We start from the raw sequence: 23,234 nt of genomic DNA, 5'->3' as shown, positions 1-23,234 counted from the left end.
CACGCGGACTTTGCCGGCCTTAAATTAAACCGACCGACCGTTTCCAACCGTTTTATCCCCGTTGCCTTCCCCCCCCCGCCAACGGTCGGCGGGAGGGGGGCGGGGCGGTGGCGGCGGCGGCACGCGCGCGCGCAGGCTCCCCCCCGCCCCCCCCTCGCGCCTCCCCCCGAGCCGGTGCCCGGCCCCTCCAGTCACAGTCACGTGCTGGGCGGGGCCGGGGCGTCACGTGAGCGCGGTGGGGGCGGCGCTGGCGGCCCGGGCCGGAGGGAAGATGGCGGCCGAGCGGGAGCCCCTGCCGCTGGGGGAGGCGCGGCACGCCGAGCTGGAGGAGCCGGAGGATGGCGAGGACCTCTTCACCAGTACCGTGTCCACCCTCGAGGTGAGAGCCCGGCCCGCCGGCCGCCCCCGCTCCGCCCTACCCTGCCTTACCCTGTCGCCGCCAGGGCCCCGGCCGTTGCCCCGGCCCCCGCCGCGGCTGCCCTCGCCGCCGAGCCCCGCGCCGTCCTTCCCGTAGGGGCCCCCGGCCCGGCCTCCCGCGCCCCGCCGCCCCGGGGCCTCGTCTGTGGGCGGCGGCTCCTGGGCCCGCTGCTCCGGCCGGGGCGAGCCGCCTGCCCCCCCCCGCCTCCTTCTCCCCCCCCCCCCCGGGCCGCTCGGTCCCGCCAGGGCCGGGTCCTTCCCCCGCAGCCCTTCTCCTGCCGCAGAAACCCGGAAAAGTCTCGCCGGGTAGCCGCTCTTCCCTGTCATCCCGTCCTCTGCACGGCTAGGGTGAAAAATACTTGCACCTTCCCTCTCTGCAAGACACCAGCTTCACTAGGCCATCTGCCCTTAGACGTGTCGTGGAGTAATAACTCATTTTCTTTGTTTGGTCTAAGGCTTCATCCCCTTTCAGTTTGCCAAAACTTCTAACAACTTGTTTCTCCCCAAATCTTTTTCTGCCACAGTTAGTGCAGTGCTCAGTTGTAGTCATGTAGCAGCATATTGCTGTTGAACAGCTGCTAGGACTTTCCCTTCCCAGAGTAGTTTTTTTGTTGGGGGAACTGTAGCATCACTCTCTCCATAAACAAGTGGTAATTATGGGTAGCTAAAGAGAGGCATTCATGCAAGAAGCTGTGAAACCTGCAGTTGTTTGGAGAAATCACTCTGAAAGATCTGAAAGCTTGTACTGAATAAATCTAGAAACCTTTCTGTGTCAGGTGTCTAATAAAAAAGAACCCACGACTGAACGTGTAAGTACTTCCTAGTTATGAAAATATTTGCGTTCGTTTAACTGGGAGCTTTTCTTTCTAAGTTGTGGCCATGTTTCACCTATGGCAGTCCCTTTTGGAAAAACTTCGTTCTCCTTGTACACAGTGATCCATTTAAAAAGAAAATTGTTCCTGTTCTTCTTTTCCTGAAGAGTTTCCTGTCCCTGACCTTTACAGTAATAGGATCAGACTGTTTCTTTGTTTTGCTCTGATTGTTGCCTGTCCTTAACAAAAAAAAAGGTCAGTAAATAAAGAGACTCTTAAATGTATTTTAAAGGCACTTGCCTTCTCTGCAATCACTTAAAACATTTTTTCTTCTTTTTATAGATACATACTCTGTTCAGTGCTAGAAAAAAAATCTGTGGAAAAATGCAGTGATGGAATGACAAATGATATGATTTATGAACCTGCAGTTGACAACTGCTTTAATAAACCTTTGTACAGCTATGTGTGGTATAGCGTGTATCATTGGAGTCTTGTTTTGTAATCTTATGCTTTACTGCAATTTTTCTTAAGTAATTTCTTTCCTGATGTGGTTTAGAATTAAAACATCAAAGCATACGATAGGATTATTGCCTAAACCGCAATCTAACAATGAAAAAGCCTCCTCTTAATGTTTTAAAAATAGTTACTGACAACTTTGTAACGGGAGAAACGGGCAAAGAAATGCACTTTCTGTGTATTAAGTGGTTTGGTTGACAGTGCTGTTCTGCTTTGTTTTTGTAGTTGGTACAATTGGAAGAAAGTAGAAAGGGAAAACCACTGTGTTTAAAGAGAAGCTCTGAAGAACTTTTGTCAATAAAGCTTTTTCCTGACTTCTAATCAATGGATTAGGAAAGAGCCTTGCTCTTTTGAATTTCTAGGAAATTTGGAAGGAAGAGATCACGAGAATCAAGTTTGAACTTCTCTGTAGCTTGAAGCTAGATTGTTTAACTTAAGTGTACTGTACTTAAGTTCACTGGGCACCTTAGTCCAGAGAAGAATGAGTGTCATGGTGTGGGCCTAATTCTGTATTTAAGTGTTCTTGTAGTCCTGTAAATATTCATGAAGTACCTGTTTCGAAATAGCAGTTGAAGCTCTATTAAAATAAAAACAGAGTAGACTGTGTTCCTTATAGTTGAGTACGTATGTTAGCTGACGAGAGGAGGGCATGGCAGAAGACGGTGAGGTCCAAAGCCAACTTTTGTGAAGCTTATGGTACTTTTGAAAGGGTTCCTGACTGCTTTGGACTTGGAGCTGTTCCTTTGCTTTTTGTGTGATTAAATTCTGCTCTTGTTTCCTCATCTCCCTTTTTTTTTTCCTTGCTTTCATTTTCTTTGCACTTTGCAAAAGACATGCTGTTCCTTTCTTACCTGGCAAAGCACTGGAAAAGCTATAAGACTGCTAATAGTTCTTCCAAATAGCTTCAATGTTAACAAGGTCTCCCTTTATAAAACAAATACCATTCCCTCTAAGTTTGTTCCAACAAAACATAAATTTCATGGATATTGTGAACAATGAAAATAAATGAAATATTTAAATATGATGTATAAGGAAGGCTCGCTCACTTCAGATGCTCGTCTTTAAATATGACAAGACTGTTACTTATTTCAAGCTGAATTCTCTGCATGTGAAGAGAAAGAAGCTGGAGCTTTAGCTTTCTTTGTGCACATACTAAAAGCTAATGTCTTGAATTAATTCTAGAATATGAAATGTTAAAATTTGGTGCTCTTCCCTGTAACATCTGGAATTTCTGAGATGCAGTGGGAAGGAGTTCTGAGAATGTAAAGTTCCCAGGGATGGGGACAACTGGACCTTCCCCTTCTGAGAATATAGTCTTTGAAAACTCGGCATGTGGAGTAGCTCCTCTGAGCTAGCAGGGTGCTGATTTCTTCTTCAAATACCTGCAGCGCCTAAAAGTAGTAGAATGCTTCTCAGGTTTTCATTGTGTCAGTTGTATTGTAATGTCTTGTAGAATACCTCCCTTAAATTTGTGGTCCCAGAGTGATCTTTGCCAATTGCCGCGCTTGCTTTCATAGGTAAGAACAGCCAGGCTTGGTCAGACAAATAATCTCTCTAGGCCCAGATCTTGTTCACAACAGCAGTCAACAGTAGATGCCATGTGAAGGCTTTTACTGATGATTATATGTATGAACTAGTACTCACAGGGGTTGTTCTCCCAGCTACCGGCGTTTTGTAGTTCAAGGACTTCCTGAGCTGTAAGTAGCATATAATATTATTAATCTTCCATGGACTTATGTAATTGCTAAGTTTTCAGGTGTTTTTTAAAAAAAAATCCAAGATGGAGGGAACAAGAAGTTATCTATGGAACAGGAGATGAGTCTTCTCATAATACAAGGTTTTTGTCAACAGATTGCTACTTTGCTATCTGTGTCCTTTGCCACTATTAGAAGAGACAGCAAACAGCTGTGTGAAAATCACTTTTTTGTAACATGTATGAAAAAAAGCATAGTTTAAGCTTTTCCTGAAAAGTAGGATGTGTAGTGCTATTCTCGTTTCATCACATCCTTCTCTTCCTTCTTCCTTGCCCAATCTGTTTCATTCCCTACTACTTTCTTGCCTCTGTTTTTCTGCCACCTCCTTCCTTGCTTTTCTGTTGCCTCTGTTGTGCCACTTTTTACTTCATCTTTCCCTAAATACTCCTTATGGGTTTCATTATTTCGTGTCTCCCTCTTCTGTAAAGCAGGTGCCTTGTGAACGTACAGCTAAGCTGCCACCTACTCATTTCCAGTGGTTTTATACTCTTGATTTTTTTTTTTTCCCTAGTGGAAGAAGATATGGAGGCACTTGAAAACAATGAGTAAGCAATAGATGTGGTAATTTATCAGGGACTGTCATTTAGGGCAGGGTGTGTATATAATCTCATTGCAAGTATAACAGCTTATGTCATTGACCTATGGGTGGCTAAAATATAATCTCATTTTGTGCACAGAAGCCAAGACATTAGATAGACCGTTATAGAAGTCCAGATGTCTTTATAGGTATCTAAATCAATTTTAACATGGAAATTGAAAGTTATAGGGGAAGCGTTAATGACCCTGTCAGAACTTCTGGGATTGAAACATTAAGTCTTTGGGCACTGTATTAAAACTTTGCAGAAAACTAGGTCTATATCCGTGATTAATTGGTGTAATTCTGGTGGAAGCATGCATCCCTGTCTTCAGTGTTAAATCCAGGCAGTAAGGGAAAAATAAAGTAATTGGTCCTGTTGAGATTGCTTGTCCTCCTACCTTTTGGTGAAAAGGTTTCTGTTTTACTATTGAAGCCCTATTCTCTCTGCCCAAGCAGCAGTTTGTGGGCCTTTGTACCCTGTTTCAGTCAAAATGAGCCAGGTTAGCGCAGGTAGCTAGGATAGCATGCTTTCTTCAGCCTACTGCATCCTGACCAGAAGAGGCTAGGGAGCTGTTCAGACATGTAGTTGAACTGGCTGGGGCAGGGGAGCTGTGCTATTAAGAGAGGGGATGATGCCCAAACAGCTAGGGCTATTATTTCAGCCAACAAAAGGTGTATGGACTCGTTCTTGTGCCTTTATACGTCAATGCTATTAAAATACTCAGTTCTTGACACCAAATGTAATGCACAATAAAAGTGGGAAAAGTGAGCTCTTGTTAGTGCTGGTGCAGACTGGAACGGGCCCATAGTCCTCGCATGTGTGTTCAGTAACTCGTTTTCTGGAAAACAAGTAGAGCCGGATCCCGAGTGTCTGGCATGTGTGAATATGCTGACCGTTGGGTGTCTCGGTTGGATGCTTCCCCTGGCTCACTTCCTGCTCAGGAGTTTCTTGGAGGCTTTGTAAGCACGTACCTTTCAAGGAATGGACAGGTTCGTGACTTTTTGTGAATCCTTGGGGTCAAATAAATTGAAATATTCTAAACAGCTGTCCCGTGCATGTGGCTGGCTAGGCCCTGAGGTTATTTTTTCGTGGTTGGTCTCCCTCCATTTCTTGTGTGATAGTCAGATTTTCACTGCCTTGTTTCTGTTAGGTGCTCTGAGCTGCTCTGCTTTTGTAGATGGATTAGCTCTCCTTCACAGAGATAAAGGAGCAAAACTGGGGGACTCTTTAGCTTGCACGTGCACTGGAACGTAGCTGGAATAACTTAACGTGTTAATGCCTGTACGGGTGGCCTTTTTATTGGGGAGGCTGAACAGCGCTCTGCGATCCACTGATCATATAAAATAATCAAAGAATTGGGAATTACTGACACCAGTTTCTGATATGCTCAGGAGGGTGGCTTTCTGTGTCTTCCTAGTTCACTCAGAACAGCTGTCTGTTTTGAAGACAGACAACTAAGCTTTGTTGCAAAACTCAAAAAGAAGTTGTGTTCAAAGTTACAGTAACTGTTCAGGCCATGAATCATTTTTAAGAAGCGTTTTAGATAGTTATGCACTCTGACACAAGTTCTAATTACTTTAAAAAATTAATTTTGTTGTCCTTTTCATACAAAGGAAGTCCCAACTGAACGTGAAGATATTTATTCCCATCTTTAATTTATGTGGGAATGGCAGCTGTTAAAAGATGCCAAAGTGCCACTGAAAGATTTAGTAGTGCAGGAAATACCTTATTCAGCTGAAAATGCATTTTAAAGGAAAGACATTTGGTCTGTAAATCATCCACAAAACAAAACTTTAATATCTGCTCTTCATAATAGCAGAACCTGAGGGTATATAACAAGTATAAATTTATTATGTATTTATATAGTAGGTAACAGATAGGCAGGGTATCTGTTTCACTGGAAATCTGCCTGAGTGTGTCACCTCTGGACCTCGTGCCTTGTGAACTAGTTAAAGCTTGTTCGTGCAACAACTATGTTTCATGAACTTTGAGGTGCCCCTAAGGTTTGTTCGTTTGCGTCTTGTTTTGTGAATGTTCTCTAGTTTCACTTCATTGGAACCAGGTATATGAAATACTGTGAAAGTCCCTTGTAACTGACACTCTAGCTAAAGCTGTGAAGCCTCATGTCTAGCACAGAATGCCTGGTTTTCTCGAGTAGTGCCACGGACAGAATCTTTCCCAATTTAGTAACAGGAAATGATCTGTAATCCTACCAACACTTGGTAGCGTCTTTCCATATATATATATATATATATGTCTTTTCTAGGAAGCCTCTGTTCCTTCCTTCAGAGTGGGAATGTCTTGGTATTGGCCTGCTTTAGATCCTCTGGTGAACTTGTTGATTTAGGCACATAAATACTGCTGCTGCTTATTATTATTATGGCATATGTGGATCAGGTTTAAGAGTGCAGGGTGAATCTTGTGTCTGGTAGGGTTTCTTTTTTGTGACTGGAACCCAGGTATAATCGAAAGTGAACATCAATAAACAAGATAGCTACCTTGGCTAAAACCGAGGAGATAGATTGGGGGCATAGCTTGAAGATGAGAGTGCTCTTCCAGGGCTCTTCTCCACCATTCATTAATCAAGAGCACAACTAAGGGATAGAGCTGAAAGCCGTCTGCTGTGTGTAGCAAGTGTCTGGGAAGGCTTTTATTCCCTGTGCCTGGCTGTGTTACAGCTATTCCTCACGGAGGTGAAGTCGACAAGCGTGAACTGTATGTCGTCCTCAGTCTGCGTTATTGTGGGGTGCTTGCTACCTACCCAAACCCGTATCTATCGGGATGGAAGTAGGTTGTTGCCAAAGCTGAGCAGCAAAACTGATTCTGAGTAAGTGATCTATAGTGTTTTAAGAGCTGCTTTTGTTGATTAAAATTTTAAACTACTTGAGTTTCTCAGGGAGATAAGTTTTCCAATGCCCTACTATTCCAATTGAAGTACAAAATATTGAATTCAAAGCTCTGTGCAGAAAGATGGACCCTTTTCTTCTGGAATGTGCTGCTTCCTGAGTTCTCAAATCACTTTAAGCTGTTGACCTTTACATGTGACACGTACTGTCTATGTTGCCATGCTTCATTCTTCTACAAATGATAAGTGGTGCGTGTGTGTGGTTTTTTTTAATTTCCTATTTCATTTTTCTAAATTAGTTGCAAGTCTTGTGATACAGCTTGAAATCATACTTCACAGAATGAGCAAACTTCATTGGACTCTTTTTGCTGTAGGATCGTTTAGGCATTGATTTAGTGTAATATGAGAAGCATTCATCTGCTCAGTAGATCTGTTGATTGTAAGCTTATAAACTCTGCTACCTACATATAGTTGTCTAGCGTTTCTGCTCTGACTTTTTTTTTGCAAGTTCTAGGGTACAATCCAACAAGCAACTTGAGTGGCCACTACCTTTTGTGGCTCGTAACTTTTATTGGTTTCCCAATGTTGTATCTGGGTTTTTCGGAGAGTGGCGGTCTTGAGGAAATGGAATGGGGTATAACCTCGTTATCTGTTGTTTGAATGGAGTGTTTCCTTGTTGCAACCTTAATCTGGTTTAAGTTTATCGGAATACAGATTTTCCAGTATTCTTGTATCCACTTTTAGCTTCCTTGTCCCTTCAGCAGGGAAAGACTTAGTTCAACTAATACCTTTCCAGGCTGAGAGAGTTTTAATTTCATATGTCCTGTGAAAAACTGTTTTGTGCTGTATCTCATTGTATCTGGCAGAATCGTTACTGCTCCTTACTTACTTCCTCTGACTGGGATTTCAGGTAACTGAGATCTGGATTGACGCTCAGGCCGTGACCTTGCTTCAAGTACAGCAGCCCTGCTGTGCTTCCTGCCAGAAGATGCGCTGTTCTTGGCAAGGCCGATATGAAGAGGCCTCCCTCTTAGGGCTGTTTTCTGTGCTGTATTCATGAACGTGCAGTATGGAGTCTGGACAGAATTTTTCAGGGGCTCTTCAGCATTTTTCAGCCTTTTTTCCTTCTGTAGCCCATGACTTTTTTTGAACTGGCCCCTCTCACGTTCTGTTTCTAACCTTAAATTATGACAATTTTACGCAAAAAATAGGAAGTCAGTAGTGACTCTCGATTTACAGATGTCCCTTCTAAAATGCAGGTTTGTTTTTTCATAAATATGCTCTTGTTGAAAATTCCTTAGCTAGCTACTTTGGTGAAGTTGTGGGAAATGAGTCTCACGAATTTTGAATTACTCTGAAATAACCAGAGTTGATGCAGAATCGACAAGGACTTGCTTACTGAAGCACTGATCTTCAATTAGATGTGTGTGTTTTTTATTTTTTTTTAAAGCTATACATTCAGTACCTTAACTTCAGTGTTGCTTTTATTTCCCTGAGTGTCTTCAAATATTTCGCTTTTCACAGGACATGCTAGCCTTCAGTGAATTAAAAGACCGGAATTTGTGGTGAGCCCAGCTTGTATTTCGGTACAGTGTGACCCTCTGTGGCAATAATCCCCAACTTTGAGCTGTTGCAAAGATACTATCCAAGTAATTTTGGGGCAGCCTGCTTTCTAACTCCAAAATTTCTTGTGGCTGCAGGCAGCCTTGGATTGTTCTTTGAACGCAATCGACTTGTTTTCTTAATCTCTGAAAGACTGCTGTGGAACACTCTGGACTGTTTTTGTACATAGAAAAAAATTACTACAAATCTAAATATAAGCCTTTCCAAAGGGAACTTAATAATCAGACTGCACTCAGAAAGACTAATAAACATATTCTAGATATTTCTGTAGCAGTTTTTGTTTCATGCTAATTATACTTGAGGAAGCGGGTAACTTTTTTTTCCTGTGACAAAGGAATGAAAAGAGTTGTTGACTGACTAACTCATATCCTTTGTTCATTGTTATCCCACTAGGAGTAGGAAATGGAAATAGCTGACAGGGTTTCCTTTCTGTACATCTCACTTTGTTTCTTTGCAATGAAAGACTGTTTGTTGCAATAATTCTTATATACAGACACATGGCAACTGGTTCTCTGCTTATTATTCCACCTCTTTTTTTTTTAACAGTCAAGTCCTTCCTCTCCAGAGCCAGCAAGTCTTCCTGCAGAAGACCTCAGCACAAATTCTAATGGTCCAAAGCCAGCTGAAATCATGCTAGATGATGATAGAGAAGACCTCTTTGCTGGTAACTGCTCTTTTCTTTTAATCTGTACAAACAGATTCTTTTCCCCTTAGACATAAAGGAGCGTGCTTTTGCAAGGAGGAGGGGGAAAGCGTTTTATGCCGTAAAAGGTCATTTTCTTAGCTGTAAGGAAATGGAAGCATTACCCTTAAAAATGGAAACTCTGGTTTTAAATTTTCACAATTCAATATTGTAGTACATTTTAACCATCGCTTAATCTGCGGTTACATTTTCTGGAAAGTTCACTAAAGGTTTTCCTTTGAGTATTAGGAGTATCACTAGCTTTTGCAAATCATTCCCTGTTGGGTTTAGCCATCACCTATTTAAAGTTCTATGATCTTCTGCAGTGTAATGTCAAATTCATGAACTTGCAAATTTGCAAGAGAAGTAACATACTACAAAGGGAAAACAGCCGAGGTTCTTCCTTGCCCACAGTCATTTGTTCTGCCATTATTAACATGTACAACTATTGTTTATTATTGTCAAACTGTTTGAGTGTGGCCTTTTTATTGCGCGCTCGTAAAGCAGAAGACTTAATCTTGCTCATTACTGAAAATAAAGCATTACGTGACTCCCTTTTAGGGATAGATGAGTTTTGCTTAGCTTTCTGTTTTTTGCTTAGAGTTCTGCAGTGAGTTTGTGTTTTGTCTCAGGAGGAAACACTTCCATCGCGCTCATGACAAAAATCATTTTTGTAGCAGACCTTTTAAGAGTTATCGTGACTTGCATGCTGAATGAATGACACTTTGAGAAGCTTATTTGATAGAAAAATAAAAATACATTTTCTGAAGTACTTTGTACTGAATTTTCCTCTTAAGTGAGAAACTGGCCTATGAGATCAGTTCCATCATTTCACTAGTGTAAAATTCTATCTCTTAACGTTTGACAGTACTGGATGTTTTGGAGAAAGATGTATGAAACTTCTGATTAGTAGTCAATAAACAACACTTATTTCTAATCGTTGATCAATTAGTCACTACTTTGTTTATTTTCTACAGCCTGTTTTTCGCAGAATAGTCACAGGATCACATAACAGCTGGGTTTGGCAGGGACCTCTGGAGATCATCTGATCTGACCCCTCTGGTCAAGCAGGGTCATCCAGGGCAGGTTGCCCAGGACTGTGTCCAGTCGGGTTATGAATATCTCCAAGGATGGAGACTTCGCAGCCTCTCTGGGCAGTTTGTGCCAGCGTTCAATCACCTTTGCAGTTGAGAAGGTTTTTCTTGTGTTCCAGTGGAATTTCCTGTGTTTCAGTTTGTGCTGGTTGCCTCTTGTCCTGTCAGTGGCTGCCACTAAGAGTCTGGCCCTGTTCTCTTTGCACCCTCCTGTCAGATACTTTTACACATTGACGAGATTCCCCCTGGGGCCTTCTGTTCTTCAGGCTGAACCGTTCCAGCTCTCTCAGCCTCTCCTTGTATGAGAGATGCTCCAGTCCCTTAACATGAACAATGATTCCTGTCACAGTTACAGGTGTAGAAGCACTTACTGTTCAACGAAGGAGGTGTAATGTTTAGAATACGTTATATATATCAAAAGATGGCTCTAACACTTTTTTCCAGTACTAACAGTTACCTTTATTACTACTCATTGAGTGAGTCAGTTGACAATTTGTTTTGAATACAGTCCTAGTCTCATCTTTGTGGATTCTCTGATGTAATCATTTGATATTGAACTTTGTAGCGTTTGATTCTGTGTTATTTTATGTAGTTAGGGGTGTGTGTGTGTATATATATGTATGTATGCACATATATATACACACATAATGTGCATTACCTTAGTTTTCAACTATATCTGATATTATGGTACTGTTAGAATGTGTTAATTAGTTTATTAACTCTCTGGAACAGACTGAAGAGAAGTAAGGAATAAACAATTCAGCAATAATCCTAGTAGTTTTGTATTTATTTCCTGACCTTATGACCCACAAAGATGGGGAGCACTTTAGAAATGAACCTTCCTTGTACTATTAATTTGGTTATATAGCTTCAGTATGTAAAGGCAGCTTTTTGTAGCCGTAGGACCATCTGGAATGGATATTTCAGGAAAGCCAATTCTCCTTTGGCTGGAAAATATTAAATTAAGAACAAAGGTGCCTGGAGCATATATTGATGGGATCCAGACAGAAGTAACAAACGTTAGCAGCCAGATTGTTGCAACTGAAATGAATGCTGCGAGAAAACACGCTTCCCAAACAGATTTAGTGAGTTTGGGTTTTGCTATGGAAGACGTTCTCTTAAAGGCAAGCAGCATTCAGTTGAAAGCGTATATAATCCTGCAGGTCTAATGCAATTGAAAGGGGTTTTTAGAAGGTCATTATATGTACAGACTAAGGCTAGTACAATCTCTCCAATGGGAAAAACAGTCCAAGATAACGTGCAGAAACATGACATCTTTCACAGTATCCCGTTCTAAGCAGGAAGTTTGTGTAGTGCAGCGCTATCCTGGTGATGAAGTTCTACCTTTGGGTCACTGTCAGCATGCCTTTTCTCAGAAGCAGAATCTAATGTGCGTTTCCATGTTGTACGCTCACAAGGATACCTTTTTTCTTTCTTAGGACTGTTTTGCCAGACAGTGATGTTCATCCAGTGCTTTCTGACACTGATTTGTGATGAACAGGCATAACACGAGAAGGTTGCGTGAGATGTCTTTCCTAGCGTTCAGCGTGATTGCATAAGCCTTGCTTTCTATGAAAGCAAGACTTGAGTAAAAAATCAAATGCAACTGTGTGTGTGGCTTTTTTTTTTTTTCTTTTCCTTTGAGTTCTCTCCCTCAGCATGTTGAAATTTCAGAGGAATCTATCCAAAGCTTGCAGGGACAATTAACTGGAGGGGGGGAGAAGGATGAAGTTCCATGCCTTCCTAGCTTGTGTTGCTCCTTATTGCATTATTAGATGCTATAAAACCCATGTAAAGGAAGTCATACAAATGGCTCCTGAAAGGATGGACTCTGACCATTGCAGACCTATTTGTAAAAATGTGATGGTGTTCCTCTCTAGCTACTGTAGGCTTGATAAATCTTTTTCGTTATTCCATCTAATAATGCAGCCTAATGGGAAAAGTATGTGAGGGAGAACAAAGTGGAATATTTCCTCTGCTGTCTTAATGCAGCTCAGAATCTGGAGCTTTTTAGGCTTTGCTACTGTGCTTCTGTGGCAGCTATCAGATAGCATCGGCAATAAACAGTTTTAGATATTCTTTGCCTTGTCTCTGAATCACAGTCTTTGTCTGAGCTATTAAAAATGAGTTGTAAAGTTGGAAGACAACAAGTTTTCCACCTATCATTGGAGACCAGTAGACTTTGTTACCCCATTTATAAATATTGTAGTTCTTGACTCGGTGAGTGGGGATGGCTATCTTGCTAAACCCATTTAAATGCTTTCTCCTGTAGGATAAAAGTCAGTGTGTTGATTATTTCAGGCAAAATAGAAGTTACTTTTCTTAGCTTGTAGAGCTTTTATGTTTGGAGACCATATTGATCACTGCTCCAAACCACATAGTATTCTAGAGATGTTTTGGAGGCATTTGGCTTTTTGTAGTTAGGAGAATACGATAAGAGCACGCATTCTGATGTTCAGTCTTAAAACCTGGCCATCTCTAAACCCCTGAATTTCTAATATCAAGATAAGAACTAAATCTTGAATGACTGACTGTTCCAAAATGGTGGCCTGAAGTGCTACTTATATATATACATATATATATACACATATATATATACACACACATACATATAGCTGTAGCTGAAGAAATGTGGATTGCCTTTGCAGAGCGTAGCTATGCCTTCTGCCTCTGGTGCTCATAAAATATGAGCCAGGCTGTGAAGTTACATCAGCGCTCTGTTACCATTTTCAGAAAAATACCAATTGTACCACTTCTCTAATCTGATAAAAGATTACTTTTTACCATTTCCCTCCCCCACCTCCCCCAAACCCTTGCCCTTCAAGGGGTTTGGGAATTGATCCTCTTATGCAGATGTGTAGCTACTATGTGCTGAACAAAAGTCAACTTTGTTTGGTTTGTTACTTAAAGCTTTAGGTCGTACTAGATTTGTCTTAGGCTTTTATTTCTGGGAGGTCATACGGAAAAGGAGATGCTAATTCTGTAGACCAGACAAAACGCTTAGTTGAGGCCCAGTTGAAGAGCAAAAATTCTAGCTAATGGTGTCTGTCAGGCCATTGTTGTGTGACGTGTCCGATCAGGGCCGTCATGCGCAGATGCTTGGCTGCCTTTCACAAGCAGGATATTCAGTTTGAGGTCACTTCTGGAAGAGAGAGATTCACAAAGATATTTGGCCCTACAGTTTTGAAGTCGAAAGAAAGCCTTATAAGTAGTTGACTGTCCTGTCAGCTGACCCCTTTTTAATGACTTATCTTCCATTTTGGACAACAGTATCTACTTCAGTTTACTTCCAAATTTGTGCAGTCACCTTCGTAAACCTTCAAAGATAATAAGCCAGTTTAAGCACCCAAGTGATGTCAGAGTGTTAGAGGTTTGTGGCACTTAGGAGTGTGATCAGTAAAAATGACTTATTCAACCTGAGTGATGCTGCTTGTGATGAGTTGGAAGCTTGCACTTTCTCAGATGATGATGGTCAGTGAGTACTAATGGTGAGATGTAAAGAAACAATAGGCGTCGAATGCCGAGATTGACCCCCAAGCTTAAGCGCTGAAGAGTGTTGATAAAAACTTGGTATAGTTGCCTGTGGAGTGTTAATTCAGCATGAATATCTTCTGCAGCAGGCTGTGAGGTTTCACGACCTCTCAGAGTTAAGCATCTTGACAGTGATCTCATATCAAAGCCTGTTTGTGGATGGTAAAGTAGGTATTAATGTGTGTAAGTTTTATGATGCTAGATTGGTAGGAGTGCCTAGTATGTGCTGATAGCTGCCATCGCTGGTGTGGCTGTTGATCTCGATGCTGCTCTTCTAAAAGCTGGATGGAGCAGTTGCCTCTCTATGCAAGAGCCTTGTGCTTTTGAGCACTTTCCAGGAAAGCTGGTGGCCTAGATTTCATTGTCCATGTAGATACTAAAAGTTAAAAAAAAAAAAAAAAAAAAAAAAAAAACCAAAAACCAAACCCCACAAATGCTTAAATTTTCGGGGGAAAATCTAAATTGAATAACTCAAACGTTTCTGGAAGTGCATTAGTTTCTACTCTGAAACCTACCTGTTCATGATTTTAATGCATGTGCAGGTACAGGTCTGAAAAGGAGGGATGATGGGAAAGGTGGGCTATTGTTTTGTCTGGTAGCACTGCTAGTTTGTTCCCTTTAATTCACTCTTTTCTGTAGATCATCCTTTTCCAGTAAGGGAACGTGTTTTTTCAACTGAAAATGAGAAATGTGGTCTGAATTGTTTCATGACTTGTATTAAGCCTGTCTAAAACGTGAGGGTACCACAGCAAAGTGCACCTGATTAATGGTTTGTTTCTCAAACATGGGTGCTGGCAGAAAAAGGAAGAGTTTGAGTGAAATGGCCTTATACCCTTTTCTTTTCCTCCTGTGAAATAGTCAGTGGTATAACTTCTTAACTCTGAATGCTTTTACCCACCAATTGAGAGAACGACCTCTTTTCCATGTCTAAATGTTTTGCTTCCAGGATTTCAGTCTAGAAGTTTCTTGTCAACTGTCTCAGCATGTTTTCCCACCTGATCTGAGATTTTGAATAAAACCTCTTTATTGGTCTAAGATGCAGTAGCCTTCCTATGGCATTTGAGGGTAGGAAGCCACCAATAAATTTCTTCCAAAAGATTCAACAGTAAATGTAAAGCAGTTTGTATGGTAAGAAAATCAATCTTTTCAATGAATGCTCTTAGATAGTGTTTGCTCGTATTACAAGTGAGGAATATAAAAGGTGTCTCCTTTTAAGCTTAGTTTGAAAATACTATCAAAATTTATAATCTGAAAGTAGGAAGAGCGTTGCTAGCAGGTTGAGGGAGGTGATTTTTTTTTCCCTTCTACTCAGCACTGGTGAGACCACATCTGGAGTGCTGTGTCTAGCCCTTTGCCCTGCTTTGGGCTCCCTAGTACAGGCGGGACACGGACACACTGGAGCAAATCCATTGAAGGGCCACAGAGATGATGAAGGACTGGAGCATCTCTCATATGAGGAGAGGCTGAGAGAGCTGGGACGCTTCAGCCTGGAGAAGACAAGGCTTGGGGGGGATCTCGTCAATGTGTATAAATATCTAATGGAGGAGTAAAGAGGACAGGACCAGACTTTTGTCAGTGGTGCCCAGTGATAGGACAAGAGGCGACTGGCACAAATGGAAATACGAGAAGTTCCATTTAAACATAGGAAGAAACTTTTTCACTATGAGAGTGGTCAAACACTGGCAGAGGTTGCCCAGAGAAGTTGGGCAGCCTCTGCTTTTGGAAACGTTCACAACTCTGCTGGATGTGGCCCTGAGCAATCTGCTATAGTTGAGTCCGCTTTTAGTGGTGGGGGTTGGACTAGATCTCCAGAAGTCCCTTCCAACCTCAGCTATTCTGTTATTCTGTGAAATATCCCTAAACAAAATAATGACAGCAAACTCTATCTGCCTTAAGCTAAAACATGCCTCTGGTGGAAACTAGGTTAAGGCATCCTGACCTTGATGCTTGTTTTTAATCTGTTTTGAGCTTCGTTATCGAGCAAAATTTAGGCATGCAATCTTTTTGATCTGTGATGTAGAGAAAGGTGCTTTTGTTTATGAAAAATCACAAATTGACAAAAAGTGCTATAAAAGAATGGGAAACAGAATTGACTAGCAGAACATCTCTTAACTAGCAGCAGGGATAAAGCTGAGTGGTTTTGATATATTAATTAGGAAAGATCGCAATGTCACTTTTTGCAGTGATAAATGATTGGATTCAGTTGCTGAGGGTGCTATTTCCAGTTCTAACTAAGCGGCAAGCTGTTTTGGAGAAGCGCACAATGCTGTGCGGACAAAAAATATACATAGCACAAGTAGCCTCACAAATTGTAAAGGAGATCTAATCTTTAAAATGGCCATTTTCTTATCCCTTGAATAAGGGTTTGTTATAATTAATTATATGCACTAAGTTTTAAAAAGGTTGAAAGGAAGCTCGCTTGTTTTCTTTTGAAAACTGAGCTGTCCATGTAGACCAGAGGTGCAAGAACAGCATTTTTTTTTTTTTCTTAAATCATATAGTAAACTATTTTGGTGGCTTAGTATAACTTGGAGTAGATCCACTTTGCTGTCTCAGGCTTGAACTTGGCTGAAGCACTTGGAACTTAGGACAGGAAGTCTAGTTTGTAGCAAGTCTTGCGATCCGTTGTGAAATCAAATTTCATATCCAATGATTGTTTTATGGTCAATGTTATCGTTAAAGAATTAAATTCTTTAAAATGTGTGTTCAGTAAGAACCACAGCATTAGTTACTTAAGCTAGAACAGCTATATACCTGAGATGTGCATGGTTTGCCAGTTGTCAAAACCAGTTAGTGGAGGGAAGCACGCAGTTAGGCAGAGCAGAGATGTACATCCTCTTTAAACACAGAAGAACTGCCTGCAGGCTGAAGAAAGTGTTTAGTTTTAAGCACAAAAGAGATTAAAGAAAGTAAAAATAAGTAGCCTTACTACTCAGGATGCCTCGTTTGCTGATGTTTGTATTTTACGGGTTATGTGCTTTTGGTGGAAGGGTATATTAAGGTTGTGTAACTTCCCTTAAAAACATACTTCTCTTGGTATGCTCAATTATCAGCCTAGATGACTTAATCAGCTGTTAAAGGCAAAAACTAAAATTGGCACAGGGGTTGAAAAAAGCGGTCTGTGTGGTGGAAAAAATTTCAGTAGTTCTTATGATAACCTCATACAGAAATGAATGACTCACTACTTGTGACTACTCTAAAAGACCCTCTACCTGTCAGCATATATATTAAAAAAAAAAAAAAAAACTTATATCCATGGTACACTGGAAACTCAGATAATGCATGTAGTTTTAGCTACCTATTTAGTATAATCATATGTGAGACAAATGGAAGCTATTTAGAAGTGATCTTATTAGACTTGTGTATTATCACTTTTTAATGTGCATGCGTGGTATCTTTGTGATGCACACTTATCTGTATTGTACAAAAACTTCTCTGCAAACTTGCTCTTTATCTAGAAGCCACAGAAGAAGTTTCATTGGACAGCCCAGAGAGGGATCCAATACTCTCTCCAGAACCTACACCTGCAATCACTCCTGTAACACCTACTACGTTAGTAGCTCCCCGCATGGAATCGAAAAGTGTAACAGCCCCTGTGATTTTTGATAGATCCAGAGAAGAGGTACTGAGTAAACTTTTAAATTGTGGGTTGGTTACTATGAAAATGTCTTGGCCTTTTGAAGTTAAAAAACAACAAAAAAAGCAGTTCCTAAATTTTAAAGTAGGTAAGAGGAAAAACTATTCAATTTATTTTACATTGGCTATTTAACGTGCATTTGACTCTTTCTATAGCATCAGCGTTTGTTGCTTACGCAATTATACTAGGGGTCGGTACTGTGAGGAAGAACATTCCTACGTTCCTATCCCTGCCTACAGGACAGCTAACGCGTCGATGTTATGAAGTGTGTGTATGAGCAAGTGTTGTACTAGATACAGGAGAGATGTTAGAGATGTATAGTAATTCATACTAGCATATTACAAGTTTTAACTTGGATTTTCCAAAGCTGCTGTTAATGACGACAGGGAGGAAGCAGCTGTTAGCCCTGTCTTGCATGCTAACAAACAGCTGAGGCTGATCATAGTTTTACCACTTTTAATATTTTTGATGTTTATGTTTGGTGTTCCATTCCAGGTCTGGGCATTGGCAAATACCACTCATTCTAGAATATGCTCTTGCTGGACAGTGTCCCCGATGAATCAGTTTGCCAAACAAAAGTAGCCTAGGTCTCAATGAAGACTGCTTCCCCAGATGCCCCAAACTGGCATTTTATTTCAATATTCTTCCCCTTCAGCCCTGGCACACAGTCCTGTCTGCCATGTGTTTCTCAAGATCTCCGTTATATCAAACTTAAGTATATTGCATGAAAGATAAATTCTGCATGGTCAAAGCTCAGGCAAATATCTGCAAGTTCTGTAGCTGTTGCTTTCCTCATCCCCAACTGTTCAACTACAGAAACCATTAATGACAAGGAATGTCGGTCTCTCGGTTAGAAGCTTATAGAAACATTGCAAATGAGAATATTTTTGAACCTCCTTATTTGCTGGAATTGGAAGAGATAAAATAGATATTCCCTTAATATAAATATTTACTAGAAATAAGTCCTAAGATCCTAAGAAGAGACTGCCACACTAAAAGTTTTTGCAGGAAGGCTCAAAATTAAAACCAATACTAGAAACTATGTTCACTTAAATTAGATGGTGGATCTGGAAGGGTTTTTTTAATCATTGAGACATACTGACTCTTCTTTCTTCCCCAATACCCTAGTTTCTACCCTTGTACTGATAAGTAATATGAATGCACATTAACTTGTTAAATATGGCATACCCTTTTTCTAGATTGAAGAGGAGGCAAACGGAGACTTGTTTGATATAGAAATCAACGTGTCAGACCCAGAGAAAGTTGGTAAGTTCATGTCTTGAACTTAGCAAGTCAGATGATAGGCCGTTTTACCTCTTGGAGACTATCTCGGGTTATTAGCGTAATTTCTTATTGAGTTATCTTTTTGACTGTTTTTAGTATTTAAGTGAAAAGCTACATAATGTGTATTACAGAACAAAAAATGTGTGGAAGAGTGAAGTGACTTGCCCTAGGATAAGTATTTTAATTTTCTTACAGGGGATGGCATGAATGCTTATATGGCATACAGAGTAACAACAAAGGTAACTAGTGCAACAAATATTTGCAAATAACCTTATATCACATCTGAGCAGATATATTAGTAAGTTATAACTAAAATGACTTCTCTCTCTCTCTCTTTCTTTTTTTTTTTTTTTGAAGACATCACTTTCCATGTTTCACAAAAATGAATTCTCTGTTAAAAGAAGATTCAGTGATTTTCTTGGGTTGCACAGCAAATTAGCAACAAAGTATATGCATGTTGGTTACATTGTGCCTCCAGCTCCAGAAAAAAGTATTGTAGGTAAGTCTAGTTCCTGTAAGATTGAATGTATGCATATGAGTTAGTACGGTAATAAAAATGGAATATTTTAATACCTGTTGTGCTCGTAAAATAAATACTGTTTTGCACAACTATTATGTACTGCTTATCAGGTGATCCAAACGATTTTATGCTTCCCATTTTGTATTCTAAAAAATTTTGTGTTGAAGTTGGAAAGATAGGTGCTAGGCTCTTCCTAACGCAGAGCAGTGCTGATAAGAAGAAGGACCTTTGTCTTAATGCATGTCCTTCTGTTTCTTATCTGTCGTTCTTTCTTCACTGTTGCCTCTCAGGAGCCAATTAGTCTATCAAAACAAAGATGTTAAATGAAAGTTTATTTTTAACTAGTGCTGTTATCAGTTGCCTGTAATACCCAGGGCTTCCTATGCGCTCCACATCTCTGATACTGTAGTCTATTTCTTTTGGTTGTCATGAACACAAAACCCTTAGTTCTTCCAAGTTCTAACTCAAAAAATACTTTTGAATGATGCCTGTCTTGGTAAATTCCTTGAGGAAGCAAATCCTTTGCTTGCTCCATAAGCTAAGGAGCAAGGAGGAGATATTGAAGTGACTTGAAATTGCCAAATTTTTGAGCTCTAAGTAGTAGAGGTTCTTTCAAAATGACTAGGTATTTAAAAAAATAAAAGCCGTTGAAGTCTTTAGTTACGTTTGTGCGGTTTCTTATGTGACTTCCTTTGTGAAAAACAGGATTGCTTTCTAAACTCCAATCAGTTGGGTATATAGAGAAGAGCGGGCCTTACATTTTTTTTTTTTCCTCTAGCAGCAGTTTAGTCTGTAAAGCTAATCAGAGCAGCAACTTTTCAGATAAGTAGTAAAAGACAGATTGAGTAGTTGTAGGGAGCAGAAAGCTTGGAAAAATGATACTTTTAATTTTGGGAAAAGGCCACGTTTTTCAGTCTCTGGGAGTTTTAAGCTCAAAAAGCTTTTTTTCTGGGTGGGGTGAGGAGGGGCCTGCATTTCAGACCTTAGCCACAAACTCCAATGGTGAATTACTTATCACGGAACGGTAGGATAAAGCTGAGTCAGCAGTGAGCTGGAGTTGAATGTTCATCTAAACTGCCCAACTACTTCGTCACTGTGTTTTGGAAAGTCATGATTTTTGTTTTTAAGAAAATAATCACTTAAGCTGTAGATTCCTTCCTGTGAAGCAGTTGGGTGCTTGTGTTACAGAAACTGCCTTCACACTTGCTCTTGAATAGGTTTAAATTAGGAGAGAAGGAAATCTAACATGTTATCTAGACATTACCAGAAGCTAGGAATTCCTTCTTTTAGGCCATTTGATTGCATTTTCATTTTTCTCCCTATGGACTTCTGTTGACATCAAATATGAAGCATCTTTTCTATTAAACTGTAGCATTTTATGCTTTCTGCAGTTTAATATTAATGAACTACTGTTCATTAATGCCAAAAGATAAAGGCATGTGAATTACATCACCTTTGTTTGCATGCTTTAATCCTTATACTTTAAGAACATATTCACTTATGAATTTACAGTTACGTTACACTGTGTAATATACATTTGAAAAATATGCTGATGGGATTTATCTCTATCATGTAATGCAGAAGGGAACCCCTAAGGCTTCACTGAGGGGTTAAGAGTCCCTCCTTGTTCTTGAAAGGATACTTCTTGTTCATGGGTTATTGTGTGAAATTTCTAAAGTCTGACGTGGGGTTGAGAGGGGAACAATTTTGGGAACTGCTGATCTAACAGGTCACAGAGTACATGTTCAGATTTTGAGACTTTTCTACTCAGAACTTCTAGCTGAAGAAGCACGGAAATAATAGAGCAGGAAACCACTACAGGACGAAATAATGATGTTTGGACCGTATCATGACTTACAGCTCCCATGCTTTAGGGAATAAGAATGAGTGTTCAGTGTTTCACACTCATTTTGATAGGACTTAGGCTCCTAAACACTCTGAGTTTGGGTCTTTAGCATGAAAGAGAGTGATGTCAGTCTGAGAGTTTTAGAGATGATCTGTTGCTGAGTTTGAGTGTATTTCTTATCCCATGAGACATCAGGAACAACTCTCTCTCCATTGTCTGTTTCTTTGGCCGCTCCTTTTTGGGCAGAGGAAGCAACATAAAGCCGAATACGCTCTGCAGATTTTCTCTTCCATTCAGTTTGTAGTTGTGCTTCAGAATGTTCAAAGCTGGCTACTTTGCCTCAAATAATAAAAATAATAAAAAGACTCTTAATTTTAGAAATTAGAAGATACTAGAATGAAAGTGTTGGTCATGAGTGTACCAATCAATAGGATTATAAACTGAGATTAATTATCTTATTCTGTTTTATTAGAGTAACTGTTTTCTTCTCAGTATGAATGACCAGTAAGAGACACTGATCTTTTAGATTATCTTCGTAAAAGTGAATTCAACTAATATTTTTAACGTGAATTGCAATAGATGTATTACAGGAAACTGCTTATTTTACGGGGCTGTTCCTGCAGAAGCATACAATGTGCAGTGTTCATGTTCTTTGTATTCCTCTGTGGTGCTTTTCATTATAATTTGACTTAAATACAGAAACTTAGCTGAGCTTTATCTTCTAATCATATCAGCTATGTTAATGATTTCTTAATGATAATGTAAAATCAATATGATGCAATTTTCTCCAAAGGCATGACCAAGGTTAAAGTAGGCAAGGAAGATTCTTCATCTACAGAATTTGTAGAAAAAAGAAGAGCAGCACTAGAAAGGTAATGTATGTATCTAGCTAAAACTTGTTTAGCCTCAAAGTGACTTGTAGTATACTACATGGGCTTTTTAGCTGGGGTGTGGGTCATTTGTACCTCAGTGGATTCTGGAGGCCTTATGAAGCTACTCAATTTTTGTGTAGAGATGGAGTAATTTCCATTAATAATGGGAAATGTTGACTTATGCATATGGAGAGTTATAGCTAAACCTTTTCAAACAGCTAACTTCTTAAATTGGAAATTGCAGGGATGCAGTAAGCAGCTTACTCTAATTTTTTACTTAATTTTTGGTTTTAAGCAACCAAGTGGATCTGCTTCATATAAACTCAACTGTTGGGTAGGCCAAGGGTGTGAAGGTGACTAGTTGAACTTTGGTGCAAGAGATTTCAGATCTCTGTCACCCAGCACTGGCATACAACTAGTACTGTTCTAGTATCTTTGCTGTGGTAGAGTGCTGTCACTGATGCACTGTTTCATCTCTTCCTATTGACATGGCTAGTGAGGCCCTGGAAAACTTCTGTAACTTGTGGTTGTGTTCAGCTGAGTCAAGTATACAGAGCTGATTTTGGCATGAGTTATTATATGCCTATTGCTGTGATGTGATTACATCATATGAAGACGATGTACCATTTAACAGTTTGTTAGATGAGAAAATTAACAGAAATCAAAGGTTTTCAGATTGTCAAAGGGCGCATCTAACAGATAATGTATGAAGGTACCGAGCTTTTGGGGTTCCAGAAATAATCTTGGTTGAAAAATCTGTCTTCAGAATCCTGTTGCTATTATCTTCTCATTACCTAGCTAATCAACTGAACATCTGAACTGATATTGACACTGCAAAATACTAATAGGTTGTCCTGTCTTATAGTTTGTCACTAAAGATTGGTATATAGCTTATTGTTTGCCAGTTAGAATTGCACCCGGAAGTTACTGAAGTAGTTGCCGCTTGGAGCAAAACTCTGAAACGCATCCTGCATGTACAGCAAGCCTTTTGCCGATGAAGTAGCGCTCTGAGATGCGAAGACTTGCAGTAGCAGCCAAGATTGGAGTAATTGGACTGAGAAAGCAGAACAGCCATTTCCACATAACTTCCGATCTTTGCAATAGAGATGACTAGTTTCCCTCTTGGTTGTTCATTTGAAGAACAGAACGAAGATTAGGCAAAGCAAATTGACAAACTTGTGTGCATGCTTTAAGTGCTGCGTTTAATTTGTTAAAGTGATAAA

The 23,234-nt window shown here is 40.1% G+C and overlaps 1 protein-coding gene across 1 annotated transcript in view; it reads left to right on the top strand.

The window, feature by feature from the left end:
- Nucleotides 1–216: 216 nt before the first annotated feature.
- The window catches only part of LOC104150251 (sorting nexin-2), a 34,271-nt gene continuing 11,253 nt past the window's right edge, over nucleotides 217–23,234 (top strand). The window contains exons 1-7 of the mRNA XM_068926093.1: nucleotides 217–379; nucleotides 9,092–9,209; nucleotides 17,311–17,474; nucleotides 18,689–18,755; nucleotides 18,969–19,012; nucleotides 19,131–19,272; nucleotides 21,933–22,011. Coding sequence (XP_068782194.1) covers nucleotides 272–379; nucleotides 9,092–9,209; nucleotides 17,311–17,474; nucleotides 18,689–18,755; nucleotides 18,969–19,012; nucleotides 19,131–19,272; nucleotides 21,933–22,011 — 722 coding nt within the window. The 5' untranslated portion in view covers nucleotides 217–271. The remainder of the gene's footprint in view (nucleotides 380–9,091; nucleotides 9,210–17,310; nucleotides 17,475–18,688; nucleotides 18,756–18,968; nucleotides 19,013–19,130; nucleotides 19,273–21,932; nucleotides 22,012–23,234) is intronic.

The sequence above is a fragment of the Struthio camelus genome, chromosome W (genome assembly GCF_040807025.1).
Source record: "Struthio camelus isolate bStrCam1 chromosome W, bStrCam1.hap1, whole genome shotgun sequence".
NCBI classification, from domain to species: Eukaryota; Metazoa; Chordata; class Aves; order Struthioniformes; family Struthionidae; genus Struthio; species Struthio camelus.
Note: the sequence above shows the minus strand (reverse complement) of the source record. Positions and strands in the feature narration are given on the sequence as shown.